This window comes from Chenopodium album, chromosome 4 (genome assembly GCF_948465745.1).
Source record: "Chenopodium album chromosome 4, dcCheAlbu1.1, whole genome shotgun sequence".
NCBI lineage: Eukaryota > Viridiplantae > Streptophyta > Magnoliopsida > Caryophyllales > Amaranthaceae > Chenopodium > Chenopodium album.
Window position 1 is genome coordinate 1,450,842 of NC_137837.1, and position 23,497 is coordinate 1,474,338.

Sequence of the window (23,497 nt, forward strand, 5' to 3'; positions counted from 1 at the left end):
AATTACCTGGGTTTAGAGAGAGAAGTTAAGTGTATTTGAGTTGCTGATTGTAGAGAGAGAAGTTGAGTGGATTTGATTAGCTGATTGTGGAGAAAGAAGTGGAAGAGTTTAGAGAGAGAAAATGAGGCAACAAATTGTAACAAACTCTGCTTTTGTTATTATTCCAAGTTTTTAATCGTTTTTGAAAAAGAATAAGAGAGAGTTAGCGCGCGTCTTTGAAATTGGGATTGGCAATTGGGCATTGGCTTCTTAGATACATAATTAGGGAGTGTTCTACTACTTAGGGCCTTAGGGGGTGCTATATTTCTTATGATTTTCGAGTTCATGTAGCTCGACTTGACATGTTATTATTTTGACTCGATTTTTTTTTTTTTACAGTGTTTGATTGAGCTGATCTCAAGTAGCTTTACTTTGTGTCGCGTTACACTTCTTTTTTTCTTTTATAATTTATTTCTCCTATGAAAAGTTCATACACTTTACTCATATTATAATAAATAAAAATAAATAAATAAATAAAACTCATACACGTAAGATAAGATCTGTTAGTATTGCTTTATGAATTTCTTGCTCCTCAAATTTGCTTTCTAGAAACTTCTCTCTTACAAACACTAAATTTCTCTCTAAAATTAATCAAAATTAGTAAATTGCAAACATTGGGATATTTAATTTTGAAAGCTATGAAATGCCCTTCAATTGAGATGAATTGTCTAATTATTTTTTTTCAAAAGCTACCTCTGTGATTTCACACCGGGTGCATAATGACTAATGAGCATAGTGCACCCTAGTGTAGCATGTAAATTTCATATTACTAACGCTACTCGTACTAATTATAATAATATTATGCTGAAAATGTTCATCTACAACAATAGCTTAGAAATTTCTGGTGATGTATAAGGGGATTTGAACTAAACAAATGAGCGTTTTAATAAATTTTGATAAAAAAAATCCTTTATTTAAGCAAATCTACAAAGGCAAGGGAGCAATTTTTATACTTCACTATCCCTTGTTTCACGTACATTAACACCTCAAATGATACATTTGTGTTCCCTGAAACTCGTAAGTCCTCCCTATTTAACTTAGAAAGCTAACAAAATTTTGTATTTCTTGTTTACCGATCAATGCATAAACTAGATACAAGTACATGCTGAAGTTCAGATGAACTCGATTCTCCATCGATTAATTAAGATGAATACTAGAAGCAACGCAGCTGAATACCACTGATGAAAATCACCATTCTTCAATCATAAGTATTTTGCTAGCCATGGAATCTCCTGACAGTCCTTTAGAGCAAATGTCACATCATCGCTGATAATTAGAAGCAGAAAAAAAAAAAACCGAGTTAGAAAACATACAGGCTATGTAACTTGCACTTGACTTAAACTACAGTGGTAAAAAAAAACATTTGATGACTTATGCTGTGTTGCTTCTAGTATTCAGATATATATCGAAAGCAGAGGGAGTGGAGCTAAGAAAACCAATTTAGCAGTCTGAGTTTGAATTGCAATTCAAACGCGGATACTATAGTTTGTAAGAATATCAGAAAGTACTTAATACAAAGCCTTGCAAACAAGTAACAGTAGATTGATATTATTAGACAATGTGTACTGAAGCTTACCTAGGGAAATTCAACTGCAACTTCTGCAACCGGTGCCTGGAACCTGGCTCACAAAGGATGATTCTGCATTCACCGAGTTTACAGCTGTGTGAAACCAGATAGAGTTAGTCAAGGTATTAGCAACCTCAGTATACTAAAAGAAGGAACGAGTAGAAGTATCACTGCAGTCCCTCTTCAAGTAAGATACTCCCTCCATCCCCAATTAACAGGTCACAATTGATTGTCCGGTCTCTACAAAAATGGATCCCTCCTTCAATATTCACCACTATGTTTCCACCTTACTATACAGCCTTTCTTTTGAATCCTTGGTGAAAGGTATCTTTCAGGATAATACAGGAATGTCTAAATTTTAGTTTACTAAATCGGGTGCCTATTATTTTGGGAAAGGCCAAAAATAGAATTTGGCCTTTTAGAAAAATAGGAAATATATGTTTGGTAATCTAGTAATGGATAGTTTGGCTAGTTCTTTCCCAAGGTAGTTCAAGATTGTTTAAGAATTCATCATTCAGCAGTGATTGACTGGCTGTATAAGTTCAAGGACAACTTACAAAAGGCAAAGAATATCATCATGGACTAAAACCCTCGGAGCACCAAAGCACCAAATTGGAAAAAGGGAATACAATAAAATGAGCAACAGATATTAGTACTTACCCAACTCTTAAGAGAACATCACATCCAGGAAATTGCTCACCATTGCTTGTACAAAAGCAAGAAACCGTGAAAGCCAGCTGCATAAATAATGAAGAAAAATAAATCATTTCAAAAAGGTTGTACTGTGTCTTGCCTCCAGTTTTATCATTTCTCACAGATGTGTGGGTGATCCAGAGTTTGTTTGTATGGAGGCTTTTCATTGGCTCAATCTCAAAGATAATATGACAGGACAACAGTTACTATAATGAGCAGTTGTACATCACAATTTTTAGAGCTAATAAAACAATGTTTAGGAAATGATGATACGCAACATAGCAAAAGATGTCAACGGTCTGAAGAATCCAACCTTTTCAAAGGTGGTCTCGGCCATTCCTGTCTTGTAAAGCTCTTGCACCATAGCCGCCAAAAATATCTTTCCCAATCTGCAGGAGCTCCTGATCACCTATTAAATCAAAAAAAAATTATTGTTAAGAAATGTCATCAGAAGAATATTCACATGCTTTAGGGTGCAGCAACAGGGTTCCTCCGACAACTCAGCAAGCAGAAGGGGATAAGGGGTCATCAAATTCAGGAAGTGCAATCAGAGAAAGATGAAAATGACCCAAATATGATGTGTTTGAGCTGGTAAAAAAAAAGTTGCTTTGAATTTTTAACTCCAACAATTGTGCATTAAATTTCACTCACTTGAATGTGAGGTGCCTGAAACATTTCCTGTATGGCTGCTTCAACTTCTGCCATCCCAACATGTGCTTCCCCTGAGAATCGATAAACATAATGAAGTCATCAAAAGTGATTCAATGAGGATCATATGAAAAGGAATAGAACTAGTAAAGCCAGTGGTAAGCTAGATTTGGTCATTTGACAAAGTGAAACAGGACATGATTCAAGGGTAGGGCGTCAAGATAATAAAAAATCACAGAGAACACAGCTTTCTATCTTTCATAATCTGAATTTTGAACACATATTCTTGAATTTGGAATAGTATGTACCAGCAGAAGCCGTATCAGCTGGAGTGACCTGATTCTTGATACGGTAATCTGTAATTTCTGCTGCACGGCGGCATATCTCCAGAGCCCTACGTGCATCTCCAGAAATAGCAGCTACCTGATTACAAAAATTGACTTGAATATCATCACAGTATACGGTAAAGAAGATACAATGATAGAGAAAAAAGTACATCTAGATGCGACAACTTTCAACAAGGCAATTATAATGACCTTTCTAGAAGCGAATTCCACAGCTTGCTTATCAAAAGCATCAATTCCTTTAAGCCGGCTCATTATGATTTCTTGAAGTTGCTGGAAGGTATAGGGGCCAAAACAGAGTCTGTGTATTCCCATACGACTTGAGATACGAGGAAGCAATTTCTCAGGAAGGTCCATTGTATTAGCTATTCCTGCAAGCATAGTATGGATTATGGAGTGAGTATTGATTGCCACTACTTTCATTCGAGACATTATGCCACAGCAGAAAAGGAATGAATTTTCGCACATCAGAACCAAGTCTAAGCCCTGAGAAGTGAGAATTACAAGCAAAATTCTACCTATCACAATGAGCTTGGAATTTGGTCTAGTTGGCCAATCAAGAATGTTATAAAGAACCTGAAACAAAAGGAAGGGCCAAAAAATTAGTTTCCTAATGACAAAGTAGAGCTACTAGAATATATAAAGGTGTAAAAGTTACCGATTGGTTTCTGGTTACAAGAAGATCAAGTTCATCAATGAGAAGAATGCATGGTTTGTTCTGTCCTTTGCCTACTTGTTTCCCTTCTGAGAAACGCTCGTTGAGTAAGTGCAGGGCCTTTTTCCAACTGACTCTATGTCCACTCAGTGCTTCATAAATAACCTGTTAGGAAATTTTGAGTTCAGATGTTAGGCCACAAGTATGGTATGTTGATCAAGGAGCTTTTGCAACAGCATACCCTGTATATGTTCTCTGCCGTAGCTAGTTTCAGACCATTAATCTCTATGAAACTGTAGGGTTTAATACTGCCAGACTCAAGTTCAGACTTAAGGCTTCTCATCACCGCAAGTACACTCATAGTCTGCAACATGATACAAGTGAAGGTTGAGCAGATGTGATAATATTTGGTGCATCAAAAATCTTAGAGAAGGGAAAAGGTGCCGATGCAATTACTTTACCTTTCCAGTCCCAGGAACACCATGAATGTACAGGCAACGTCCAAGACATTGATCATCACATATAGCACCTTTTATAAATGCAGAGACCTCTTCCATTTCTCTGAGTAAAAACATATATCAGTAAGAAGTGAAAAAATAGACAGAGTGGAGCAAAACATTCAGCTTATGCATACTTGTTGCGGCAGGGAAGTGACTTCGGTAAAGTTGCTAACAGCAGTGTCTGTTTGGCCCTTTCAAGTTCTGTTTGTTTATGACATCTTACATGCTGCGGAATACTCTTTGTACCTATTTTCTGAAGTCCAAAGATGCGTCCCTTCCTTGAATTCTGTTATAAATTAGGATTAGATGGATTGAATTTAGTCAAGTAGGAAGTAGAGCAAATTTAGTTAAGAGAATCTTGACCATACAGCAGCTAACTCTTGAGATGATGGACCAGAAGATTTTCTCCTTTCAATCTCCTCCTCAAAGTCCATATCCTCCTCTGACTCATACTCTAAGTCCTTTGTAGATTTCCAATCTTCATCACTAGCACTATCATCATCATCATTATCTTCATCCTGTTAAATGAAAAATAAGGTACTGTCAAGCTTCAAACAGCCTCTGGCCACTGGGCACTGAACTTATTGAAGGCTTACCTCTTCTAAATCATTTATCTCTGCAAGCCGCTTGAAAGAATGCCAACGTATGTCATATTCATACTCACAAAAGAAGACATCATCCCCTTCATTTTGGGCCTTAGCATACTCTTTTGGACTGAATACATAACAATGCCTAAATACAGACTCCATCTGCAGCAGCAGTTATGCAGAAAGTTAAGACTCAAATACATAACACAAATCCGAGTAATCTGCACTTTTTACTTATACAAATAAAAGTCATTATATACACTAGCTGAGAGGCAGCAATGCAAACTACTATGCAAAAGTCCTAAATACTAATCAGAGAGATGGCTCAAAATAGGATGCAACACTGGCTAGCATATCAGAATCACAACCTTACTATCTTTTCTATAAGCAATTTGTTCAAATGTTGGACTTGGGGACACAATACAAACATGTATTTCATTTGACATTAGTGGACTAATCAGTCATAATATCTATTTCCCAAAAATCATTCCAAGGGATCTATGGAAAATTTATCTAAAGTTTCAGCACTAGTCAATATTTCCAGGTTAGGGATTTTGAGATGAAACCTTTAACAAAATAGCTATGGGAATTATAAAACAAGCTATACGGTCTGCCTCATTAGAAATCCTATGTATAAAAATGGGAACTACTGAGGTGGAATCACCTCATCACTATCTTACTAGAATGCTATGAGTAGTGACTTTGGCATTACTCTTGAAGAATATCAGGTACCCAAACAAGTTCGATCCACTAAACATCCCAGTAGATATTCATCTATCTTCAAACATAGGCAACAGGCATCTTCTATATTAATGTGATGACTAATTCAACTTTATTTTGATCTTAATGGATCAGGTGAGTTAAGATTCTACATATCCATCTCTAATTCGCTTATCCTTCTGATATTGGATGCTTTCATAGTAGATTTGTAGTAGCCATTGTGAGCCTTTTAAAATAGAACCAAATTTAGAGGTTCCTCTCTTGTCTGTTGAATAAAAGTATTACGATCTTTCATACATCATATCACTCCATCATTCTCCTACCAACTAGAGACCCATGTTGACAAAATGAAACAAAAAATGCACAGGAATTCGAAATCCAACTCATCCTACCTCTACATCAGCAAAATCATTGGTACGATAAAGCTCTCGCCTCAAATTATGTGGCTGTCTCCCAGCTTCAGTCTCCTCCGGGATCATGTACCAATGTGCCCGAAACCAAAAGGTTCCATCCACTTCTTTCCATATACTGCACAATATCACCAAAAGCTCAGCCACATTTCAAAACCTTTCAAAGACCAATTCATCAAACTACTACCTTTATCCCACATATAATTACTGAATCAAATTCAACACCCAAATCATCAAACTACTAATTTATCCCACATATAATTATTGATCAAATTCAGAAACCAAATCATCAAACTACTACCTTTATCCCACATATAATTATTTATCAAATTCAAGACACAAAACCATTAAACAAACAATGCTGTAAAAAAATCAAAAGACAATATACCTATCAATCCTAGCAGCCCACAAATCACTTGTAAGAAGCTTTTCTTTCAAAGTTCTAACTCTCTTCTTTCCCTTTGGTGGCTTAGGAAGCTCAACCTCCTTCCCCAATTTCTTAGCCTCACAAAACACACACATCCAATCACCTTCAGGAATCTCTTTCAATGGAGGCTTTAAGCACTTCAAATGAAACCCACCAAGGCAATCGTCACACTCGACCATCACCGCCTTTCCGCCTCGAAAACACATCTTACATTCCTCCACCTCAGGGTCCTCCTCATCGGAGCTCGCATTCTCTCTCCTCTTCACATAAACATCATCCCCCACTGCAAATTCACTCTCATCATACTTTATTTTCTTATAATAGACCCTTTTCTTAGGCACATTTCGAGCTCGAGCTCGAGTTTTTGCAACATTTTCCGATTCAACCCCTCCATTTCTCTTCCTTTTTTCAGACAAGGCAGGAGACTTTGGTTGAATTGATTCTAGGGATACCTTCTCAATCCGGGTACTACTAGATTTGGATTTTTTAGCAGATTTGGGGGTTTTGGGAGATTTTTCTAGGGTTTTGGGGGGTAATTGATTGATGGGTTTTTCTGGGGTCGGGAAAAAATCATCGGAATTAAGCGCTAATCGACGAGAAGATCGACGAGGTGGAGTTGATTCAATCGGTGATGAAACAAGACGGGAAAAACGGCGAGATGGAGTTTGAGTATTAGGGGTTTGAGGAGAGAGAAAAGAAGGTGAAATTGGGGATTTTGATTTGCTTTTAAGATCTGATTGTTTATTGATTTTGATCGGAGTTTCCGCCATTGAAGCTCTGAAAATGAATGTATTGACAAGAATGTGAAATTAGGAGAGAGAAAATGGAGGAAGAAGGTGAGATAGAGCTGAGGAGGAAGAGAGTGAGTGACTGAAATTTGGCGGGAAAATTAGCCTTCCTTTTATATCAGGGTTACCTTTAGAACATTGAGCCGTTGGGCTTTGACTAAAGTCCAAATTTAGTGGATTTTTTTTATTTTATTTTATTTTCAAAACTCCTCTTTCTACTCTTTTGTCTCCGGATTTACTAAAATAGTTCAGCGCTAACAAAAGATCAATCGTTCTTAAAAAAAACTAAAAAAAAAAAAAAAACAAAAAACAAAAGATCAATCGAGTAATCCCTAACCATTCAAATAACTCTTAATGGAATAATTCTAATCACGTTATATGATCAGCCACATATATAAATAGTCATATGAAATTGGTAAAATTATTGTATTCTCTACTGATTGAAATGAATTAAACAAGAACTTACAAAATACTTCGTGCTCTACAATATTTTGATTTTTTAAAAAAAATAAATATTTTGATGTTTTTGTGAAAGGAAGTATACAATGTATTTGATGATTTTGATTGAACATTTGATCAATATTTATCCTTGATAGGTAGAATGTAACCATTTAAATTTGGGTGAATTTAGTATATGTTACACCTTGATAATATTGCTTGTCAATACATACCACAATTCTTAACATTCAAGTTTGTCATGTACATTTATGTCATGTATGTGTCGCTACTTTTTATTTTTTTCTTGTGTGTATTAGGGTATGTTACATTTATTAAATTTCAGTTCAGTTCAGTTCAGTTCAGCTCCAATCAGTTCAGTTCAGTTCAGCTCAGCTCTTAATTTTCCTCTCTCATAAAATATTCATTTCAGCCCAGTTCAGCTCCAATAAGTTCAATTCAGTTCAATTCAGCTCCAATTCGTTCAGTTCAGTTCAGCTCAGTAAATATGAACAGTCCCTTAGTTTGTATGATTGAGTTTTTCCCTAATTATAATATGTGTCCAAGTATAATTAACCAACGATATGAAATTTTCCAACAAGTGGCTAATAACGATTGTTATAGGTAAATAAAGTATAACTTTTTCTAAATAATCCAAACATCCATAAGTTTCAATGTTTCATACACTTGCAAAGTTTAATTTGTAAATTACACTTTTCAATCAAATTCATTTATCATATAGTTAATTATATATGTATACAACTTATTAATTAATTCAAGGAGATTTTGAATAGAACTAACAATCACATCATATATAAATATTAAAATAAGGATTGTAATCACTATTTTTTTTTTTTTCACATCATGCATCGTACGGATTGGATTTAATACTAGTATATAATGATAACACAACTTTGAATTTTAATTCTTAAATATTGGTTTAATACTAGTATATAATGATAACACAACTTTGAATTTTAATTCTTAAATATTGGTTGGAATTTTCTTAGCCTTCTTCAAGCCCAAAGCGATGAGGAGAACATTAAAGTATTTGAAAGCAAATGCCGCTCTTAAGAGTTCTAGCTTCTTATTGGTCCAAGGAGGATACCGGAACCAAAAATCTGGGAATAAGGCTCTCTTCAGCACAGCCTTCTCATGGCTGAATGTGTCAAATGAAAATTTTCCATGGTATCTTCCAAATCCGCTTTCTCCCACCCCTCCAAACGGAACCGTGTCAGCCGCATACTGCATCGTATAACAAATAAAAGTTACAACGACTTTTGTATACATGTTAACATTAGTGGTGGATCGAGGAATTTTTATAATTAGTGTGCATGATTATAAATAAAAAAAACAATTCATAAATCTTAAGAGTTTTATATGATTTATAAGTTATAACATATGTTTTTCGATCAATAATGTTTTGGTAACATCTATCATTTGGCCGTGAGATTGAAATTAAATTCGAAACTCTATGGAGTATGTACAAGTAGGGCCTATTCTCTTACGTTGAAATTCAGTTCAGCTCAGCTCAGTTCAGTTCAGCTGAGTTCAATTCAGCTCCTAATTTCCTTCTCTTATAAAATATTCAGTTCAGTTCAGTTCAGTTCAGTTCAGTTCAGTTCAGTTCAGTTCAGTTCAGTTCAGTCAATGAGAACAGGCCCGTAGTCACGTATTTTTCAATCATAAACTTTTTTATACTCCGTATTATTTTTTTAATTGATAATCATATTGAAAATTAAAGCTATGTTTGAAATCATGCATTGACAATTATGACAATAATAAAAATGGATGAATTATAAAAAGTATAAACCTGAACAATTGTGTCATTGAACATGAGTGAACCCGATGATGTCTCGGATGTAATTCGTTGCATGAATTTATTGTTGCTAGTAAAACAATATATTGCGAGCGCCTTTGGCCTTGAATTAATGAAGTTTATACTATCTTCAATTTTATCTACCTGTTTTAACAAATCACAATAATATCGTTTATTATTTTGACTAATAATTTTTTCAATAAATTAATAGTTGTAATTAATTTATTATTATGAGTCAAATGCATGGGTGATTTTATTTATTTACATACCGTAATTATTGGGAGCAACGGGCCAAATATTTCTCCAGTCATAATTTCAGCATCAAGTGGAGGATCCACTAATATTGTTGGCTCAATAAACCTGCTCAACAAATTAAAGTTATTATTTCAATTGGATTATTTGCCAACTATATTCTCATTTATACAGTAACAAAATTATGTAAATTATAACCTACGTAAAAAGACTAGAACTAGTAGATTAACTAGGGAATTCACGATAAAATCACATTTTATTCGATATTATTATAGTAAATCTACCACGTAATACTTGTATATATATACCTGTACAAATAAAGGGTTTTTAATCCCTCTATATTAGGGTTTTGTTTATCTATTTTGATTTCATAAACTCATATCAAAGTAACACTAAGTAAATTTCAGGAAATTAAATTAACTTACAGCTTATTTTCGTCGAATCTTCCACCATAGACTACAGATTGCTTGACTCCAAATTCATCAAGAAGTCCTGTTAATCGCCTAAAATGATGTATGTTGACAATTCTTGCAACAAATTCTTCGGGGTATTCCCCTAGACTTCTCTTGATTCCAGCCTTTAATAACTCAACCTGAACATACATACAAAATTATCATACATTAAGTAGTATGTACGTACTAATTGTTATATTGTCAAAAATGAAAGAAATTTATCGTGCATTTCGTATTATTTCCACATAAATCATACCAAATTCGAGCATTGTTTTCTTTCTACAAGGATGTAATCCACTCCAATGCATACTTGACCACTGCATATTCCGAATTTCCCTCCTAGCAATCGCTTAATGATAATCTAATGATTGTTTTAGTAACCAAAGAAAAAAAAAAAGCATGAAACAAATTTTAGCAAGTTAAACAATTGTAACATACTTAAAGAACGAGTTAAGATTTAATTTACCTCTGTTAACCATGAATTCGATATCGAATCAACGATACATGGACATTTTCCACCAAGCTCCAACACTACTGGTGTCAAATGCTTTGCAGCAGCAGCCATAACAATTCGTCCCACTAGACTACTTCCTATGAAAATATACCAATTTGCGGTTAGCTAAGCTACATTTCTTACTTATTGCACGTTTGGTTGGCAATAATATTAGTAAGGGTATTGGCGTAATTTTACGATCAACGTCTAATGTCAATATCTAAAGTACAGTAATAATTTAATTTCACATGGTATTGTACAATGTATTGTACTTATAATTTTCTAATGTTTCACTACCACACACTCACACAACGCCAATCCTAAATTGGTAACGATTGAACTTACACAAAAAAGGCACCAATATTAAATCAATACGTACTTGGTACTAAGCATCATTTATTATAACCTATCAAACTAACTGTAAATATTTATTTCTAGCAATAACCGACACGGTACTAAGTAATGTAGATCTATGAAGAAAAAATAAGTGATAGTAGTTAAAAGACTAGACCTGTGAAGAAGATCTTGTCCCATTTACACAGCAAGAGTTGGCCACACACATCGATTCCGCCTTGAATGACCTTAACAGCTTCAGGATCGACGTAAGCTGGGATGGCTTTCGCGAGAAGAGCAGAGGAAGCAGGGGATAATTCGGATGGTTTAATCACTGCAGTACATCCTGCTGCTATTGCACCTATAAGTGGCTCCAATGCTAAACCTTCACCATTGAAAAAATAAATATGTTAACAAACCATGTTTTGAATATATATTTACTAGGCTAGCAGCTTACCAAATGTTCATATATTTATCTAGGCTTTTTACCAAATGGGAAATTCCAAGATGATATTATGAGGACAACACCAAGGGGCTCCGCGACCAGTTTTGCTGAAGTACGATATGCAGCTAATGGTAATTTAATCTGCGAAATTTATTAAAAAAAAAAAAGGGTTAATTATTCGCGCTATATTAATGTTGATGCTAGTATCTCTAGCGGCTCAGGCTTGTATTTAACATGATCTATTCGTGTACGTGTTATTTTACTCATTGTTGATTCAATGATGAAATAATAATGCTATTTATGTTTTCATGTTTTGTTTGCATTGGGAACTATAATAGCTGACCTTTTTACCAGACATCCATTTATCAAAGTTATCCAATGCTATGTTAATATCCTTGATCAGGGTTCCTACCTGCAAAATAAACACACAAACAAACAAACAAAATCAGTTTGTACCAAACTAATTATTATCAATGGACTGGATCGGCCCAGCCGATGGGTATAACCTAGGAGAGGGACCAAACTATTGGCTAGAGCCAGGCAAACATACTTGGCTGAATCGGTCTGGTTTAATTCAAGACCGATCAGCCAACAAGTTAAATATATTCAAGATTTCAATTTTTAAAACATTGCACGAGTTTACGTGTGGCTCATAGCAGACACGCGTTATGCCTTTGGTTAGGGTTGTTCAATTCACTGTAGTCTATTAGGCTAACACACCTTTTAGATTATGGCGATTAATAAATAGAATGGGCTAGGCTAAGTTTGTCACATGATCCATTGATCGGGTCAGTTGGACCATCGTGATCCTAGTCTTTGTAGACATTGGATGCATGGGAAGGATTTTATGGGCATAAGTACATAACAACTTTAAAATTAAACCATAAAAATTCTAACAACTAATGACCTAATTTATCATCTCTACCTACAAAAATAATGTTGTAAAACATACACATAAATACTCAATCTCATGTCAAGAACCCAATATGATTATTAAAGCCTATAGAAAAGGCTTTAATTATTAAAGCCCAAGTGGTCCAAATATAACACGATTTTCACAAATCTCATTTTCCTCTTTTTTTTTTTAGAAAAATATAGATCGAAATAAGGTATTTATTAAATCAAATCAAGTTCCACTTTCTTTAAAAATAAAAAAAAAAAAAAAAGTCAAGTTTAACTACAGAATTTATTAAATCAAATCAAGTTCCGCTAAAACATTGATATATATACTTGTATTTTTGTACCTCGTCTCTGAAAGCTTCGACGGGGTGCTTGCCAATATCAAGCTTAAGGGCTTTAAGTATATCTTCTTCTCTTTCTTTGACAAACTTGAGCAAACCTTTCAATTGTTGCTTCCTCCATGATGCTTCTCTAGTTTTCCCAGCACAAAAGTACTCTCTTAGTTCTTCAACTTCTCTCTCCATTTTGTTACAACAAAAAAAACTGATTATTATGAATGAGTAATAAGAAGATAGGTCTCTATAAATATACTGTTACAAATTTTAAAAGAGTATGGGTTATCACTCTTATTACTCATTTATCATCAGTGTAACTACTTTGTAGTACGTCACCCCACCCACCATTTATTAGTTTCTCTATGATTTCTTACAATTTCCTGAGCTAACCATCACTGTATGGCAGTAATGTCTTTTTCTACAATTCAGGTTAGGTTTTCATATGATAAGCTTATTTTTTAGGCAATCATATGATAAGCTAGTACAAATAATAATTAGTGTTCTTTTTTTTTTTTTTTTTTTTTTTCACGACAAATATGTACTTCCTCTGTTCTTTTTTACTTGACCTGTTTCTTTTATCACGCTTGCCAATGCAAAACTTTAACGATCAATAACTTAAATTATCTATAAGTAAAAATTATAAAGTTATATATTATGATAGTACTTATTGAGATGAATCCAAAAAGATCATACATGAATATATTTTTCCTTACATATTATTCACAAAAGACGGTCAAAGGAGGGGTGGTGAATAGTATAAAAGTCAAAGCGGGTCAAGTAATAAAGAATAGAGGAAGTAGTTTTTAGTTGTTCTCGAGTATTGTACACTGTACTATATGCAGGTGTATCCATGACTGTTTTTTTCGCTCATTTTAAGATAAGATCGAAATTGTGCAAGGGTATTGGTTTTAGAACGAGTTTAGTACTTTAGTCATATCTTTAAAATTTAGAAATGATATTGACCTAATTCTAATTGGGTTAAAAAGTAGATATCCAGAGCTTTCCAATGATATATTAATCATTGTACTTTGAGTTCTTGATCAAAAGTTATGATAAAAACAAAATTTGTAAAAAAAATGAAAAAGGAAGTAAGAAACGCCTAAAAAATTCAAAACTCCGATCCGTGGGGAGAAAACTAGGTAATTGGCCTCCAACCATTTTTTTTTTATTAAAAAAAAGCACGACTTAAATTCCGTCGATAGATAACCTCGCTCTCGATCAGTGGTGGCCTAGTTAGTGGTGGTTTATTTGTTGGAAGGAGAGAATATTAATTATATTGAGTCAGCGGGAAGAAAAGCATAGAATACACGTGAGGATATGTTTTGTCCATTCATGTTTAAATGCAGGCATTACTTGAAAAAATGAGGATGTCGTTTAGCTTTTACTTTTAGAAATAATGTGTATAATTTTCAATATTTGATACACTTGCAAAGTTCTCAAAATACACATTACAATAAATTCATTTACCATATACTTATACAACCTATTAATTAATTGAAGGAGATTTTGAAATTAACAATCACATCACATGAGTATTATTATCGTAATCCTTGATTAGTTTTCACCTCACACATCACATTTTTTTTTTACAACGGTTTAAATAAAGGAAATTTTGTGAAAAACTACCTATTATAGTCCAGAATTTGCGAGAAACTACCTATTAAAAAAAATGTTGTAATTGACTACCTAATTTTCGAAAAATGTTGTAATTTACTACCTTACGCCGGATTATGAAGGAGTTTGACCAAAGTTCTCCGGTGTTGACTTGGTCACGTGACCATCACGTGACACTTAGTGACCCTTTTCTTTCACAAGTGTCATGTGACCAAGTCAACGCCGGAGAATTTTGGTCAAACTCATTCATAATCCGGCGTAAAGGTAGTAAATTACAACATTTTTAAAAAATTAGGTAGTCAATTACAACATTTTTTTTAATAGGTAGTTTCCCGCAAATTCTGGATTATAATAGGTAGTTTTTCACAAAATTTCCTTAAATAAATATAAAAGTATTAAGGCTAGTATATAATGGTAGCACAACTTTTAAGTTTAATGAATGCTTAAATATTGGCGGGAAGTTTCTTAGCCTTCTTCAAACCCAAAACGATGAGGAGAACACTGAAGTATTTGAAAGCAAATGCTGCTCTTAAGAGTTCTAGCTTCTTATTGGTCCACGGAGGATACCGGAACCAAAAATCTGGGAATAAGGCTCTCTTCAACACAGGCTTCTCATGGCTGAATGTGTCAAATGTAAATTTGCCATGGTACCTTCCAAATCCGCTTTCTCCCACCCCTCCAAACGGAACCGTGTCAGCCGCATACTGCATAGTGTAGCAAATAAAAGTTACACAGTACATATATCGACTTTTGTATGTCAAACTCAATTAGTGGTGGATCGAGGACTTCTTAGAACAGGTTTTATTGAAAAATAATGCACAAATAGTTACATATCCTATGTAATCATTTATTTCAAAACACCACGTATGTTATTTTTTTTTTAATATATATATCTATAATGCTCGGTAAATGGTAACCTAGGCGGATCCTAATTTTTTAGGCGGATGTTTTATTTCAATTTACAAGTATATACTTTTTGTATTTTTTTGTTATTGATAATTGAAATTTTATGTTTGATATCATGTATCGACAAATGTATCAATTTAAAAAAACGGATGAAGTATAAACCTGAACAATAGTGTCATTGAACAAGAGTGAACCCGAAGATGTCTCAGATGTAACTCGTTGCATAAATTCGTTGTTGCTGGTGAAACAATATATTGCAAGCGCCTTTGGCCTTGAATTAATGAAACTTATACTATCTTCAATTTTCTCTACCTGTGTTCACAAATCACAATAATATTGTTTTGATTAATAAATTTTTAATTGGTTGAATGTTTATTTACTATGAGTCAAAATGCATGGGTGATTAATTTTATTTACAAACCGTAATTATTGGAAGCAACGGGCCAAATATTTCTCCAGTCATAATTTCAGCATCAAGTGGAGGATCCACTAATATTGTTGGCTCAATAAACCTGCTCAACAAAAATTTTCATTTTGGAAAATTTAATTAGTCAACTATTTTTCATTGATAAAGATGTACAAAAAAATCGACCCTTAACAGAAAATTTACAAGTTATAAGTTATAACCTACCTAGAAGTCTAGAACAAGTGATTAACTAAGGAATTAACAACATAATCACACACTCATTCGATATTTTTTTTTTTTTTGGTGTTCTATCCGGTTCACCCTTTGGGTTAATCCGGATTCGGGGATCAGTTCTGGGTGGTTAGGATCCAGTCCCCTCCCGATTGTTGTTACGGGGGATCGAACACGGGTCCTCCCTACCAAGTGTAGTCCCAATCACCAATACACCAACAACCAATTGGTACTCATTCGATATTATTATAGTAAACGATTCATAGTTTCTTTTTATTGTCTATAGCCTTAGGCTTCCATTTATCGATTTTATCTCGTTTTACTAGCTTTTATCAACGTAACACTATCCTTTTGTATAACTATACAACTAATGTAAGTGATAATATATAGGGTTATTAATAATACATGTAACGTTAGGAGTGGACTATGTATAACATTTTCTTCGTATATATATGGAGTCACGGAGAGAAACAATTGTAAATTTCAGGAAATTATATTAACTTACAGCTTATCTTCGTCGAATGAACCACCATAGACTATAGATTTTTTGACCCCAAATTGATCAAGAAGTCCTGTTAATCGCCTAAAATGATGTTTGTTGACAATCCTTGCAACATTCTCTTCTGGGAATTCCCCGAAACTTTTCTTGATTCCGTCCTTTAACAACTCAACCTGAACATTCATACAAATTTACCTTCATCAGTACTAGTACTAATATGTAACAATTGTTATTTTGTCAAAAATGAAACAAATTACTCGTGCAATTCGTATTATTTCTAAATAAATCATACCAAAGTCGAGCATTGTTTTCGTTCTACAAGGATGTAATCCACTCCAATGCATACTTGACCGCTACATATTCCGAATTTTCCTCCTAGCAATCGCTTAATGATAGTCTGGTGATTGTTTTAGTAAAAAAAAAAAAAATCGTGATGAAATAAACAAATTTTAGCAAGTTAAACAACTGTAACATACTTAAAGGACGAATTAAGATTTAATTTACCTCTGTCAACCACGAATTCGATATCGAATCAACGATACACGGGCATTTTCCACCCATTTCCAACACTACTGGTGTCAAATTCTTTGCAGCAGCAGCCATAACAATTCGTCCCACTAGACTACTTCCTGTGGAAATATACTGATTTGCAGTTAGCTAAGCTACATTTCGTACTTACGGCCCGTTTGGTTGGCATTAATATTGGTAAGGATATTTGCGTAATTTTACAATTGTGTTTTGTGTATACGGCACGTTTGATTGGCAGTAATATTAGTAAGGGTATTCACGTAATTTTACAATCAATGTCTAGTGCCATTATTTTTTTTTTTTTTTTTTTTTTTGAGGGAGTCTATCAATATCTAAGATTCTAAGGTACAATAATACGGAGTAAAATTTATCTCACATGGTATGTATTGTGCTTATAATTTTCTAAAATTTCACTACCACACATTTACACAATGTCAACCTAAATTGGTAACGATTGAATTTACACAAAAAAGCACCATTATCAAATCAATACGCACGTAGTATCATTTATTACAACCTAGCAAATACATTGTAAATATTTATTCCTAGCAATAATAACCCATAAGTAATGTAGATCTATGAAGGAAAATTAAGTGATGTTAGTTAAAAGACTGGACCTGTGAAGAAGATCTTGTCCCATTTACACAGCAAGAGTTGGCCACACACATCGATTCCGCCTTGAATGACCTTAACAGCTTCAGGATCGACGTAAGCTGGGATGGCTTTCGCGAGAAGTGCAGAGGAAGCAGGGGATAATTCTGATGGTTTAATCACTGCAGTACATCCTGCTGCTATTGCACCTATAAGTGGCTCCAATGCTAAACCTTTACCATTCAAAAAAAAAAAAAAAAAAAAAAACATGTCAAAAAAAACCATGCTTTATAGTTTATAGTCTTTATACTAGCTTAGCTTTCCAAATTATGTTCATATATATATTTATCAAAACATTTTACCAAATGGAAAATTCCAAGATGCTATTATGAGGACAACACCAAGAGGCTCCGCCACCAATTTTGCTGAAGTACGATATGCAGCTAGTGGTAATTTAATCTGCGAAATAAAAAAAAAAAGGTTAATTAATCGCGCTACACCTAAGCAGCTCAGACTCATATTTAACATGGTCTATTCGTGTACGTTTTATTCTTTTCAGATTGTGGTTCCAATTACGAAACGATGCTACATATGTTTTGTTTGCATTGGGACCAAATAAAAGCTGACCTTTTTACCAGACATCCATGTATCCAAGTTATCCAATGCTACCTTAATATCCTTGATCAGGGTTCCTAGCTGCAAAATAAACACACAAATAAACAAAACTCAATTTTTATAGAACTAACTATTAGAAGTGGACTGCTTCGGCCCCAGTCCGTCCACAGACGACTTGCATAGCCTAGCAAAGGGACCAAACTATTGGCTAGAGCCGAGCAGGCGGACTGGCTGAGTCAGTCTGGTTTAGTTCAAGACCGATCGATCAGCCAACAAGTAAAAAATGATTCAAGATTTTAATTATGAAACCACTGCACGATTTTACGTGTGGCCCATGAATCCCATGAATAACACGTACGTGCAGCAGTCGTTGTGCCCTGGGTCATGGTTGTTCACTGTGGTTCTATAAGGGATAAGGCTAACACATCTTTTAGATTATCGCGATTAATAAATAGAATGGTCTAGGGACTCTAGGCTTAATTTGTCGCATGATCTATCCATTGATCGGGTTTGTTGGACCACCGATCCTAGTCTTCGCAGATACCGGATGCACGGGAAGGATGTTTATGGGCTGAACAACTTCAAAATAAAAATCATAAAAACTCTAACAACTAATGACCTAATTTATCATCTCTACCTACAAAAGTAATATTGACAAACATACACATAAATTCTAAATTTCATGCCAAAATAACAGGCTTTAACTATTTAAGCTCAAGTGGTCCAAATAAATATAACACGATATTCACAATTTTTATTATTTTTTTCCTTCTCATTTTCTTTTATAAAGAAAAATATAGATGAATCAAAGATGAGGAATTTATTAAATCAAATCAAACTCCGCTAAAATACTGATAAATATATTTTTTTTACCTCGTCTCTAAAAGATTCAACGGGGTGCTTGCCAATATCAAGCTTAAGGGCTTTAAATATATCTTCTTCTCTTTCTTCCATAAACTTGAGCAAACCTTTCAATTGTTGCTTTCTCCATGATGCTTCTCTTGTTTTCCCAGAACTAAAGTATTCTCTTAGTTCTTTTACTTCTCTCTCCATTTTGTTTTAACAAAAAAAACTGATTATTATGCCTTAAATAAGAAGATAGGTCTCTATAAATATACTGTTCCAACAATTAAAACCGTATGTTTTTTTTAAAAAAAAATATTAAAACAGTATGGGTTATCAGTCTTATTACTCATCAATTAGTGTAACTACTTTGTAGTCCCCTCACCATTTATTAGTTTCTCTCTAAAATGTCTTAAAATTTCCTGAACTAACCATCACTATATGGCAGTAAAGCCAGAAATGTCTCTTTCTATATTTCAGTTTGGGCTTTCATATGATAGGGTGGTACAAATACTAAATTGTTCTCAAGTACTTTACACGATAGGCAGGTGTATGGTGTATTCATGAGTGTTCTTCGTTCATTTTATTTAAGCGAAATTAATCAAATGAGAGGAAATAAATAAATAAATTACGTAGTATAAGATATATAACAATTAATTATAGGTGTACTTGGGAACAGTACAATTTAAAGGTATTGCAGTGCATGTTAATTTTATTTCTTTTGAGATTCTATTAATTTTTTTTATTTTTTTTATTATTATTTTTTTTATATCTATATATAGCCGGGATAGATTTTAATAAGTTTCGTAAAATAAATCAAATAACTTATCGAAATATTTTCAAAAACTATATTGAAAATTAAGGTTGTATATATATTGAGTAGGAGAACACGGGTAAGGAAAATATCTACCCTCATTGTGCCCCTTGTGGAGATTGAAGGACAATTCAAAAGGCTCAATTTTAACCATTAAGTCAAAGCTTTACTAGGTAAATTAAAGTAATAATTGTAATCTTGAATGGAGTTGTACCATATTGTACATACGACTATTTACTAAAGCAAAATTTTTAATATTTTGAATACAAAAGGAGTACCCTTGTACTCATATATGTTCCAAGTTTCCAACCAAAGTACCAAACTGTGCCCTAGAGTCCTCAAAAAAAAAAAAAAAAAAAAGGAATTTAAGAAATTAAGTATGTGGCAATTAATTATTATTATTTTATTACCTATGCACATGCGAGAATTTATTACATAAATGTACCATATCTCATTATGAGTAAGAATTGTACAAGTAGCTACCAATGTCTTTTATGAAGTTATGAAGCATATGAATTGTTACATTTCATCTTTTTATAACGCAAGTAGAATTGACAAGAGTTAAACCTAATGGCTTAATTTTAGCAAGATGAAAGCTATATATAAGGCCCTAAGAGTTAATATAATGAAATCTCAAAGCCACATAATTAAACAAATTAAGTTTAATTTTCCATCTTCTCAAATCTCAATCATCATTTATCATGAGCAAAATGATGTTTGGGCAATCAAAAAATTTAAAGTTCATCCATCCAAATCTTTTTTCAAACAACCACAATGCACCACCAAATCACAATAATTTTCGACATTTTTGTAACATCAATTAATCCATTATTGGTCATGTTTCTTTCCTTGTGCTTAAAGGGTTGAATCTTTGCAACATAATTATGTCGCACCATCTATGTAGTAAACGTGATTATGGTTATCGTACATTTACTAACATGAGTATAAACATGTTATGGGTACTAAACACTACTTTAATACTAGTTGGATGTTTAGATATTGCAAGTAAAATAGACCGACAACGTAAAAGAAAGACATACGTCTTGAATTGTTTCCTAACCTATACAAGCAAATTAAAGACAATCATGTCTCATGGATGAAGTATGATACCAAGTATATAAAATAATAGTAATAATTTCACTCAAATTTTGCAATTGGCTTTTCTCCATTTAAGGCCTAAAAAGCATGATCATAAATTCATGACAAGACAGTTGACACACGTTTTTTATGAATTTATTTTTTTGTTTTTTTTTTTCCGCACAAAATATAATAATATCTAGATGAGCCGATGATTAAATTAATGTATATATTGATCCAACTAATTAAGTAAAGTTATTATTGCGTTTTGTATTGATTATATATCTTGTTCTGATTTGACAATATCAGATTCATCGGTTGATCGGTTGCCACTTTACTTGTTGAATTGTTCAATGCTTTTAATTGAACATTTTGACCCATAACTTGTTTCCAACTACAAACTACCTACAATAACTCTACACAATTTGCATTAAAAAATAATTAATCCGTAGATAAGTTGTATCTTTCTAATAGTTTGAATAGTTTTAATGAATACTCCGTAGTTAGAATAAGTTTTAATTCATTCAAATAAGTTCTACGAGTAGTCAATATCAAAGTCACAACTGATGATTGTACAAAAATGTATGCTTTGCCTCACTCTTGTTAGTTTAACAATTGGGACATTTGATTAGGTATAGCACATGATCTTGCCTTAATTATATTAGTTGGTGATAATGGCTTGAGTTTACAAGTTGCAACTTGTTAGTACACATTAAATTATGGTCTAATTACAAGCATATAATCAATCAGGACACCACAGTTGTGTACCCCAACTTACAAGCAATCTTCTTTATGTTGAAAATTAAATACTACTCCAATAATTTACCTAATATTCTAATCTAATATATATTATATATTAGGAAAATTTTTAAATTACCACCCAAAAATGTAACCATTTTCAAAATAACCACCCGTTTAATTATTTTTTTTAAATTACCACCCCTTAAATTAAATAAATGCTTGGATTACCACCCAATTCAAAAAACCGGTGGATTTTCTGTCTATGGGCCCCACCTAACGCTTATTTTGACCCTTTTGACTAATTTTTTTCCCCGATTTTTCTCTTTAAAAACGCTCTCCTAACTTCAATTCACATTTTTCTCTTTGAAATTTGGTAGAATTTTGTGAAGGGAATGTGAATTAAAGTATAGAGAGCGTTTTTAAAGAGGAAAATTGGGAGAAAAATCAGTCAAAAAGATCAAAATAAGTGTTAGGTGGGGCCTACAGACAGAAAATGCACCGGATTTTTGAAATGGGTGGTAATCTGAGTATTTATTTAATTTAAGGGGTGATAATTTAAAATAAAAAATTAAACGGGTGGTTAGTTCGAAAATGGTTACATTTTTGAGTGGTAATTTAAAGAGATACATAACATTTAATTTTCAGCGTGCCATGTAGGATAATACATTTTAGTAGTAGCCAATTATATACGAGATTATTAATTTCTTTTAGAATTAAATAATTTAAATGACACACAAGCAAAATTGGCGAATGAGATTTTCCAGTTTAAATTAATTAAATATAAAATATAATATTTTAATATAAGGAATTTTATCTAAATATATAACAAATTTTAGCACATAAATATATATATAAAAAAATTATTTTAAAATATTCAAACAAACCGTAGGTAAGTAATAATCTTAACATATAAATTGACAAGACATACGACACATATATTTGTGGTGTTGATTTACTACTGTTGGAACATTATGGATCAAGACAAGGCTGCCGAATATGATACCGCCAAATTTAGTTTTTAATGGTTGATGATTATGAATTTATGATTGATCTTGATCACAACTCTATTTTGAGCTGTACTTGACTATTTTTTGTTCCTTTTTTATATATACATTTTTTATTTTTTATTTTTTTAAATACGTATGTAAATTTAGTGGATAGCTAGATAGCGAAGTTTGTAGAATGAAACAAGACCAACAAACCCTAGCCCTACTATACTAATAATCTCATCACTCCTCAAGCCCAGTTAAAGATAACAATTAATTTCTTAACGGGAGAAAGACATATTAGCCGATCACAAACTTTTAAATAAAACGGATGTTCAGTAAATTACTGAGCATCCGTTATAAAGTGACAATAAAATGTGCAAAAGTTACACTTAAACGCACAAAAGTTACCGTGACATATATAAGAGTTATTTATGCTTTATTGATAAATTTGACAAAAGTGACACTAAATTTGACAAAAGTGACACTAAATCTGACAAAAGTGTACCCGATGTACAGTAAATTACTGAAAACCGGGTGTATACAAAAGATTTCCTTAGCCGATATACCTACTACTCCGTAGTACATTACTACACTAAACCCATGTAAAATCTGATTGATATAGGTATTAAACATAACATTTTACGAATATGTAAAATTAAAATAACAAGATAACTAATTATTAAAAAAGTTGAGTCTTCTAATCTTGAGGTTAGAGTTACATCATCATTAGAGGTACCAGAGGATAAAGATTTTCCTTATTCTTCCCCTAAACTCTAAGTGTTTAGTCCCGTCCTTTGTATA

At 33.1% G+C, this 23,497-nt stretch overlaps 3 protein-coding genes and 1 non-coding gene across 4 annotated transcripts; all 4 read right to left on the minus strand.

The window, feature by feature from the left end:
- Window positions 1–912: 912 nt before the first annotated feature.
- LOC145626258 (origin of replication complex subunit 1B-like) lies at window positions 913–7,572 on the minus strand. Its single transcript, XM_081678692.1, has 16 exons — window positions 6,552–7,572; window positions 6,146–6,281; window positions 5,043–5,195; window positions 4,815–4,964; window positions 4,581–4,732; window positions 4,408–4,507; window positions 4,188–4,310; window positions 3,950–4,111; window positions 3,810–3,867; window positions 3,484–3,662; window positions 3,256–3,370; window positions 2,951–3,021; window positions 2,613–2,708; window positions 2,267–2,343; window positions 1,616–1,699; window positions 913–1,305 (listed from the first exon to the last, which is right to left on the minus strand). Exons 1-16 carry the CDS (start codon window positions 7,358–7,360, stop codon window positions 1,242–1,244), a joined length of 2,529 nt encoding a protein of 842 aa, XP_081534818.1. The 5' UTR covers window positions 7,361–7,572; the 3' UTR covers window positions 913–1,241.
- Window positions 5,058–5,135, minus strand: LOC145629826 (small nucleolar RNA snoR28). Its single transcript, XR_014111960.1, has one exon. It is a non-coding gene; the product is annotated as a small nucleolar RNA snoR28 (small nucleolar RNA).
- Window positions 7,573–8,597: 1,025 nt separating the features above from the next.
- On the minus strand, window positions 8,598–13,089 carry LOC145628435 (aldehyde dehydrogenase family 3 member F1-like). Its single transcript, XM_081680730.1, has 11 exons — window positions 12,852–13,089; window positions 11,951–12,019; window positions 11,652–11,748; window positions 11,341–11,547; window positions 10,803–10,927; window positions 10,593–10,697; window positions 10,310–10,476; window positions 9,902–9,992; window positions 9,627–9,776; window positions 8,753–9,058; window positions 8,598–8,696 (listed from the first exon to the last, which is right to left on the minus strand). Exons 1-10 carry the CDS (start codon window positions 13,029–13,031, stop codon window positions 8,798–8,800), a joined length of 1,452 nt encoding a protein of 483 aa, XP_081536856.1. The 5' UTR covers window positions 13,032–13,089; the 3' UTR covers window positions 8,598–8,696; window positions 8,753–8,797.
- Window positions 13,090–14,354: 1,265 nt separating this feature from the next.
- On the minus strand, window positions 14,355–19,331 carry LOC145628434 (aldehyde dehydrogenase family 3 member F1-like). The gene is made up of 10 exons (XM_081680729.1): window positions 19,106–19,331; window positions 18,245–18,313; window positions 17,980–18,076; window positions 17,644–17,850; window positions 17,003–17,127; window positions 16,791–16,895; window positions 16,505–16,671; window positions 15,784–15,874; window positions 15,525–15,674; window positions 14,355–15,160 (listed from the first exon to the last, which is right to left on the minus strand). The coding sequence occupies exons 1-10, from the start codon at window positions 19,283–19,285 to the stop codon at window positions 14,900–14,902; spliced, it is 1,452 nt and encodes a 483-aa protein (XP_081536855.1). The 5' UTR covers window positions 19,286–19,331; the 3' UTR covers window positions 14,355–14,899.
- Between the last annotated feature and the right edge of the window lie 4,166 nt (window positions 19,332–23,497).